General features: G+C 55.3%; 1 protein-coding gene across 5 annotated transcripts in view; it reads right to left on the reverse strand.

The window, feature by feature from the left end:
* Positions 1–4067, reverse strand: part of SCYL1 (SCY1 like pseudokinase 1) — a 12371-nt gene extending 8304 nt beyond the window's left edge. For 4 of the 5 annotated variants that reach the window (XM_022591490.3, XM_022591489.3, XM_089914524.1 and 1 more), the window contains exons 1-6: positions 3865–4067; positions 3372–3512; positions 3039–3161; positions 2732–2958; positions 2192–2282; positions 1960–2115 (exon numbers count right to left, since the gene is read on the reverse strand). In XM_022591490.3, coding sequence (XP_022447198.2) covers positions 1960–2115; positions 2192–2282; positions 2732–2958; positions 3039–3161; positions 3372–3512; positions 3865–3975 — 849 coding nt within the window. In that variant the 5' untranslated portion in view covers positions 3976–4067. The remainder of the gene's footprint in view (positions 1–1959; positions 2116–2191; positions 2283–2731; positions 2959–3038; positions 3162–3371; positions 3513–3864) is intronic. The other variant, XM_022591487.3, reaches the window with a different exon arrangement.
* Between the last annotated feature and the right edge of the window lie 3879 nt (positions 4068–7946).

The following is a 7946-nucleotide window of genomic DNA, read 5'->3' on the forward strand; positions in this document are numbered from 1 at the left end:
CAACACAAGGTGTGAGTACCATTAACCCCATGGCACAGACGAGAAAACAGGCTTAGTGAGGCCAAGGGGCTCATTCTGGCACCCTGGGCCTGGCTGGGTTGGGCACACCTGCAGCTCCGTGGGTGGAGGTCGTGGCAGGCTGTGGAAAGGCAGGGATGAGGTGCAGTTTACCCCCAGAGCTCGTCCTCCCACTGGGCCCGAACAGGCCAGGCTGTCAGCTCGATGGTCTCCTTCAGTCCTCCTAACCTCCCCGAGGCTGTAATACGCACAACTCACACTTCCTGAGCACAAACTACGTGCCAGGCAGGTTATGTGCTAAAACCTTTACACAGATGAAATAATCCAATGAGGAAGCTGAGGCACAGAGAGGGCAAGGAGCTTGTCCAAAGTTACACAGCTAAGAAGCCGTCAAGGAAGGGTATGACCCGGTGGTGTGGCACCTCTGCTGTGCTACAGGCTGTGAAGAAGTGCTGTCATTCCCCCATTTACAAAGGAGGAGACTGAGGCTCAAGGTCACCAGGCAGGAATGGTAGGGCATGGATTATAACCCTGTCCTGTATGCTTCCAAAGTCCCTGTGCTCTCTGCTGTACCCTCACCGCCAGAGCTGCTGCCTGGGCCAGAAGAGGTGATCTCTAACTGGGGTTGGGGAGGACCTGGTTGGCCCTTGAGCAGCTCAATCTAGTGTGGGAGGCAGGCTTGGTGCTCTGACGACAGGGTTCAGGGGAGCAAAGGCCCAGAGAGAGGCCAAACCGCATCCAAGGTCGCACACTGAGAGTCACAGCCGGGATCTCTCCACCGCTGCGCTCAATGATGGGAAGAGGGGCCACTGGGCACTGCCCTCCCACGCTCTCATCGGGACCTGCCAGAAAGCCTATTTCCTGTGGGGCACATATTACGGAGAAGGGCAGCCCGGCAGAGCCAGCCACGTGAGAAGAAGAACTCCACGTAACAGAGCTCCTGCTGTCCCTACACTGCCCAGGAGGCAACAGGGCTCAGCGTTTCCAGCACCTTCTCCTTCAGCTCATGTTCCCATCCTCGGAAGGCCTCCCAGCCCCTATCTGAGTCAAGATTCCACAGACCATCGAGGTCTGTGGAAGTGTCTGTCACTCCTCCCCCATTCCGGATTCTCAGTCACCTCTCTGTGTGCCCCACACAAGGCCGGGTCAGAACGGGTGTCCAGGGTAGAGCCTCCCTCCTTCATTCCCTACAACAGTGCTATGGGTCAGCAGATACTATAGTTATTCTCACTGGGCAGATATGGAAACTGAGGTTCAATGAGGTTAAGCTGAGGGGTCCCTCCTTACCATCTTTCCATTTGCTGTTCCTTCTGCCTGGAACATTCTTCACCAGTTACCATCCCCATGACTCCCACCTTCACACCCTTCAGGTCACAGCTCAAACATCACCCTTGAGAGAGCCCTTCCCTAAACACCCAACCCTCACTGTTTTCCTTCCCGGCACTTATCCACATTCCAGGAAGCACAGCTTTCCTCATTTATGGGTTTTTTGTCCCTTTCCCCCAGTGAGAGTCCCCAAGGCTGGGGGCCTGGTCCATTTACCCCCCACTAGATCCTTGAGAGCAGGGATCTGGGTCTGACTCTCCCTCCCCACCCTGCTACCCACACCACAGCCCAACATTCAGGGCCAGTGCCAGTTAACAGAGTGCCAGGAGCAGTCACTAAGCACCCACTGTGTGCCAGGAACTACACTATGCAAGTCAAACTCACTGACTCCTCACCCTGCTCCTTTGAAGTAGGTGCTGTTATTAGGACTGAACTTCAGCCAAGAGAAGTCACACATAAATGACAGTTGGAGCCAAGCTTTGAACCCAGACAGCCTAGCTCCACAGTCTGTGCTTGTCTCCTGGGGTCTAATGGTCAGGGAGCCTATAAAGTGGGGACGGGACACAGGGGTGTGGAATGTAGGGCCAGAGCCCAGGATGGGGGCAGGGGACTCACCTGAATCTCTTCCAGGAAGAGGTTGGTCTCCACAAAGCGGTTGTTCATGAAGCCACCAGGTGCCCGGCAGTTCTGCAGGAAGCGGGCTGGGTTGGGACGTACCTTGGGGTTGGCTCCAACCAGCTCACAGTAATGGGGCACCAGTGACTTGGGGATCTGTGGGAGAAGCGTCAGGGTCAGGGCAGGGGCTGGCTGGCTGGTGGAGAGGGGCCGGGTGGGGTCAGACACTCACCTTCCCAGGGTTTCGTAGGGCGGCTGCACGAGGCAGGGGCCCATTGAAGACTTCCCAGATGAGGCAGCCCAAGCGCCACATGTCAGCTGACCTGAGGCAGTGACCAGAGCTGCTCAAGGCCCTGCCACCTGCCAGCATAGGCCTCCAATCTACCCTGGGCACTAGGCACTCACTGCATGGCAAACCCTGGGCTGTGTTCCTCAGCTAATCCTCCCATCAGCCCCGAGAAGCACGTTTCATTAGCCCCATTTGACAGATAAGGAAACTGAGGCTCAGAAGAGCAAGGACATCCACCCCAGGTCACACAACTTTAAAATTCAGAACCACCTGACCCCAAAGCCTGTGTTTATCCTGCCCTACCTCCCTGAGGATCCTGGGAGCAAGGAGTGGGCCCCACCCTGAGGACCCTAGTTTCCTCCTCAGTCAGGTGGCAGGGGATAGGGGAGTACCAGCTAATCTAGGGGTCCTGAGGCTGCAGGGGCTTCCAGAATAGGGCAGGGTGGGGCATGCCACCACCACCACCCCCCCACAGTCACCCACCACTTCTCTCTGACCGCTCTGCCACTGCCATCGGCCAACTCCGGGGGATCGTACTGCTCAAGCTCGGGGATCCCCTTGCGGGGAGGTCCCCCGCCATTGCCCTGGGCGGAATACATGTAGTCCAGGCCCCCAAGCTTCCACTCGCCAGCGCGGTCCACGAACACAGCAGCCATGCAGACATTGTTGTGGATGAGGCTGCAGTCGTTGACCAGGAAGCTGAGGGCTTTCTGGGGACAGAAGGAGCCATCACAGCCCAGTAGCTGCAGCCCCCCATCCCTGCTCTCATCACCACTGCCCCCCACCTCACCACAATCTGGTGTAGCCCCCAGGAGAGCTCCAGTTCCCTCAGGTCACCAGCCTCTGCTCGCGCCTTGAGGTACGCTCCCAGCGGGGTCACAGCCTCTGTCACTATGTGGAGGCATCTGTCTGTCTGAAGGGGACACGGGGGATCAGGGAGGGATGGGGCGAGAGGAAGGCGAGATGAGAGACATGATGGGGAGAGGGGTGGAGAAGAGGAAGTCAAATCTGGGGGGCGCTGGGGTAGAAGGGCTGGAAACTGGCAGGAAGGCAGAAGCCAGGAGTGGGAGACTGGGAAAAAGTGAGGGGCAGAGACGGGGCAGACTGAGCAGCAGGTAAGTACCTCCAGCCCATCGATGTAGGCCAGGATGTTGGGGTGCCGGAGAGTTTTGAGGCGCTTGAAGGCAGCTTTGGCCACCTGGGTCTGCTCTTCGACGCCGGGCTTCACGTCATACACGAAGATGGACACCGGGCTGCCTGTGGCCTGTGGGAGGGCGGAGCGGCCTCAGGTGTGTGGGCCGGGTCCTGGGCAGACCACTCCACCTCCGAGATGGTCCCCGGAGCTGGTTCAGTGCCGGAAAGGAAGGGCCGCCGGCCTGGTCTCTCCCCAAGTCAACCCTTGGGGACTGAGTCGGGCCCACGTAACCCTGGTTGGGTCCGCCTGTCGGTCCCTCGGTCCTTCCGCCCGCCACGTCGGCACTGCCCGTCCCCCTCCCCCGGCCCGTAGCCCTAGAGGCTCCGCAGCCACGTCAGGCGGGCGCGACGCGGCGGAGCCGGCGGCGCTGACTAGGCGAGACCGAGGTCCGCTGCGGCCTGCGGAGCGGGGTCGCTCTCACCTTCTTACGGCCGCGGTGCAGGACCCAGGGCCCGGGAGGGCCGCCCTCGGGGAGTTCCGGGCTGAGCTCAAACGGGAAATCCCGGACCGGGTCCCGGGCAAAGAACCACATCGTCCCCGCCGCCGCCGCGGGATCGGGGTCCTCAGCTCCTGGTCCTCCGGCGGCCCGAGCCGGGGCGGGGCGGGGCGAGGGCGGGGCCGGATCGGGGGCGGGGCTACGGTCGGTGGGGGCGGAGCCTATGGGCGGAGGGGAGCCGGGAGACCACCCCTCGGCTGGCCACCGGGCCTAGATAGAGCGCGCTGGCTGGGAGCCGCCAATTAGCAGGTTTGGCGCCCTGGCAGGTCACCCAAACTCTCAGCGCCTCTGTGTCCTTAAATCTAAAATGTGGGTGGTAATAGAGTCCACCTCCCAGCGTTATATAAGGATTAGAGCTTGAGAAGGGGCTGAGGATGGGGAAACCGAGGCAAGGAAGCTGAGAGATAGGGAGACAGCTGGAAGACAAGTCGACAGACAGACATGAAGGGGGAGCAGTGTTCAGTGGGGAAAAGGCTTAGGGAGGGCGATTGTACCCAAGCCAGACTCTCTGTCCCACCAGCCAGTGGGCACCTCCAGGATCCGATGAGGCATCGTGTTGGTGGAATGAGGAAGTGACCAGGGGAGAGAGGCACAAGGAAGCAGAGCCCCGGAAAATGAGCGTGGTTGGGGAGCAGAGAGTGAAGCAAAGGCCCTGGGAAAGTCTAGGAACCCTGGGATGGGGAGGGGACCTGGGGGAGGGAAAAGGCAGTGACCCCAGGAAAGGAGAAGGATAGAGGAGGAACAGCCCAGCAAGTCTAGAAGAAGCCAGGGGGTCAGGAGGGGCCCCTGCTCTCCTGCGCCCAGCAGACTTGGCTGTCTGGTCTTCAGGGCCAGAATCTCCTCCAGGTCCCCCAGTTGCCTGTGCAGATAGGGGCTGTCTGTGGCAAAGTGGTGTCAGAAGCTCAAATGCCATTCATACTGATGGAGACCCAGCCCCTCAGCTGGACAGAGCCCACTGTCCAGAAGCGGCTGGGCTGGCAATGGCTCCTCTGCAGGTAAGGTCTCAGGGGACCCAGGGTTGGGGACAGACCCGCAACCACACCCTACGGAGCATGGATAGATTCTGGGACTGATTATGAAACGTCTGGTGGGGATGCCTTTGGGAGTGGATTCAAGGGCAGGGATGCCAAAGTCAGTAGAGCTGGGTTTGAATCCCAGCCCAGCCCCCCTCACCAGCTCTGAGAACTCACCTTACCTGGGAGCCTCAGTTCCTCCGTCTATAAATTGGGGTGCCTCACCTAACATAAAACAGCTGCTCAGCAGAGACTTAGTCTCCCTTTTCTTGTCCAAGTACCTGTGCAGGACACTCAGAGGGAGGATCAGACACAGCGTTGGCTGCTCGGGGCCGAACAGAAATGGTAACTAGAGATTCTTCTGCGGCTTCGCTAGGAGGATGCTGACAGCACTGTGAATATGGAGTTTGCAATGTTGGAGCGTGGGGAGCATCTTGTCATGGGAGGGGGGCAAGCAGAGGGCTTGAATGCCAGAATACAGAGTCTGAAACTGTTTGATTTTTTGTTTTTTTTTTACTTTTTGGCCTCACCACGTGGCCTGTGGGATCTTAGTTCGCCGACCAGGGATTGAACCCGTGCCCCCCGTACTGGAAGCGTGGAGTCTTAACCACCGGGCCGCCAGGGAAGTCCCAGAGTCTGGAACTTTACCCTACCGAAGGCTGAGCTATGAGTTTGTGAGTGTGGAATGATGGAACATGGCAGGCTGGGGCGGGGTGATGTTTTGGGGTAGAGATCACAGTTGGAGGGGAGGGTTTAAGAACACAGGGTTCACGTGGTAGTGTTTAGTTAGTGGCACATTCTCTATGCACCTGCCAAATGTTAGGCCTGTGCCATGCAGGGCGCCTCATCTGGAGAGGAAACCAGTGCAGGAAGGGCAGGGCCACTGGGCTGGGGGGAGATCTTGGAGTCCCAGAGCAGCGAGGAGGTAAAACAGACTGGGCAGAGGACACCAGGAAGCATAGTTACAAATGAAGAGCCAGAAAGGGATTTGCCTCCCAGATTCTCTAAGTAACCCTGCTTCTCCAGCAAAGCTTGGTGCAGAGAGGCTAACAGCCTAGGAAGGAACAGCATCCCTTTCCCAAGTTCTCACTTTGAGCCTGTCCTCACATTGTGAGCCCTCCATTTCATCAACTAGAAAATGAGGATAATACCAGTTCCTCATCACTGCCCTATGTGGGGGACCAATGTTGTTCGCACCTTACAGATGAGGAAACTGAGGCTCTGAAGGCTTACGCAGTAGGAAGTGGCAGTGCCTGAGTGCTGCTGGCTGCTTCCCTCACCTGCCAGGATGAGCGCACACAGCCCTGCAGCCCTGCCATGACCCTAGGAGGCCCCAGGGCAGGCAGGCCTGGGGTTCACGGGTGCATCAGGAGGCCCGTTGCTCCAGAGGAGATACAGTAGGATGTCAAGCAGGAGAACCTGTAGGCAGATGCCTCAGTTCGAATCCCATATCTGTGAGATCTTGGGCCAGCCACTTCACTTCTTTTCCTCATGTGTAAAATGAAGATTATAAAAGTAACTATGTAAGTGTTTGCCACTGTGGTGAGTAGAAGTATTCGGCCCCATATAAATAGCACACTGGGAAGGGAAATGGAAAGCCTTGAAAAGGAAGCTGTAAACAACAATTGTGGCATGGATGCAAGACGAAGAGAGGGTGATTGGAAAGGCTTAAAGATGGAAGTGATTTATTAAGCAGAGATCTTCAGGAGATGACATGGGAGATGAAAACAACCCATGGAGGTGGAAAATATCAATAAAACTCTCAGAAGTGTTGCCTCCGATAACAAGTCTCGGTGAGGAAAGGAAGCTGGAATCACGGTCAGTGCCAGGCCAGTGTTTTCAGTCTTGCAATACATTAAGGTAATGAAATGATTTTATTTTCTCCAGGAAACTGATGGCTCTTTATTACAACTGTAATTTTTTATTATTAGGTAAGTAATGTTCCTCTCATTTCATGAAGAGAAACATTTTTCAGTTCCTACGTTGATAAGCAGTAAAAATCCTTTGGTTCTGAATACAAATCCTTTGTATTCACGTAACATTCTGCCCTCAGAGCATCAAGAGTTGGGATGAGGAAGAATTTGGGATTTCAGGCACTGCTGCTGGGAATTAATTGGCACAGCTGTAGTGAAGGACAAGTTGGCAATACCTGTTAAGCAGTTTCCCCCAGTCATTCCACTTCTAGAAATGTATCCTACACAAACCCTCATTCAGGTATGCAAAGATTTATACAAAGCAATGTAATTGTTAGAGCCTGGATTATCAAGCCAGACCTCCTGTATCCTAGCTCTCTGCTTATGAGCTGTGTGACTTTGGGCAAGTTACTTACTCTCTTTGTGCCTCAGTTTTCTTACCTGTAAAATGGGTGGAATAATAGTATCTAGTTCATAGGTGTGGTATGATCAAAGATATCCACATCCTAATCCCTGGAACCTGTGAATATGTTACCTTACATAGTAAAAGGGTCTTTACTGTTTTGATTAAGTTAAGGGTCTTGAAATGGGGAGATTATCCTGGATTATCTGGATGGGCCTGATGTAGTTACAAGGGTCCTTGTAAGAGGAAGGCAGGAAGATCACAGTGAGTAGTAGGAGGTGGACAATGGGAGCAAGAGGGTGGAATGATGGGAGGAAGGGGTCATGAGCCAAGGAATGCAGGTGGCCTCTAGAAGCTGAAAAAGACAAGGAAACAGATTCTCCCCTGCAGCCTCCAGAAGGACACAGCCCTACTGTCACCTTCATTTTAGACTTCTGACATCCAGACTGTAAGATAATAAATGTGTGTTGTTTTAAGCCACAGAGTTTGTGGCAATTTGTTAGAGCAGCCGTAGGAGCTAATACACTAGGCATGTTGTGAGGATTCGTGAGTTAGTATATGTAATTGCTTCAGTGCATAGGATGCAGCAAGTGTTCAATAAATGACATCTCTTCTGTGGATCATAGGGCTGTTCGTAATCATGGAAAACTAGAAAAATCCAAATGTCCATCAGGAATG

The sequence above is a fragment of the Delphinapterus leucas genome, chromosome 7 (genome assembly GCF_059928025.1).
Source record: "Delphinapterus leucas isolate spDelLeu-1000000601 "Yukka" chromosome 7, BTC_Dleu_Yukka2, whole genome shotgun sequence".
In the NCBI taxonomy this organism is placed as follows: Eukaryota; Metazoa; Chordata; class Mammalia; order Artiodactyla; family Monodontidae; genus Delphinapterus; species Delphinapterus leucas.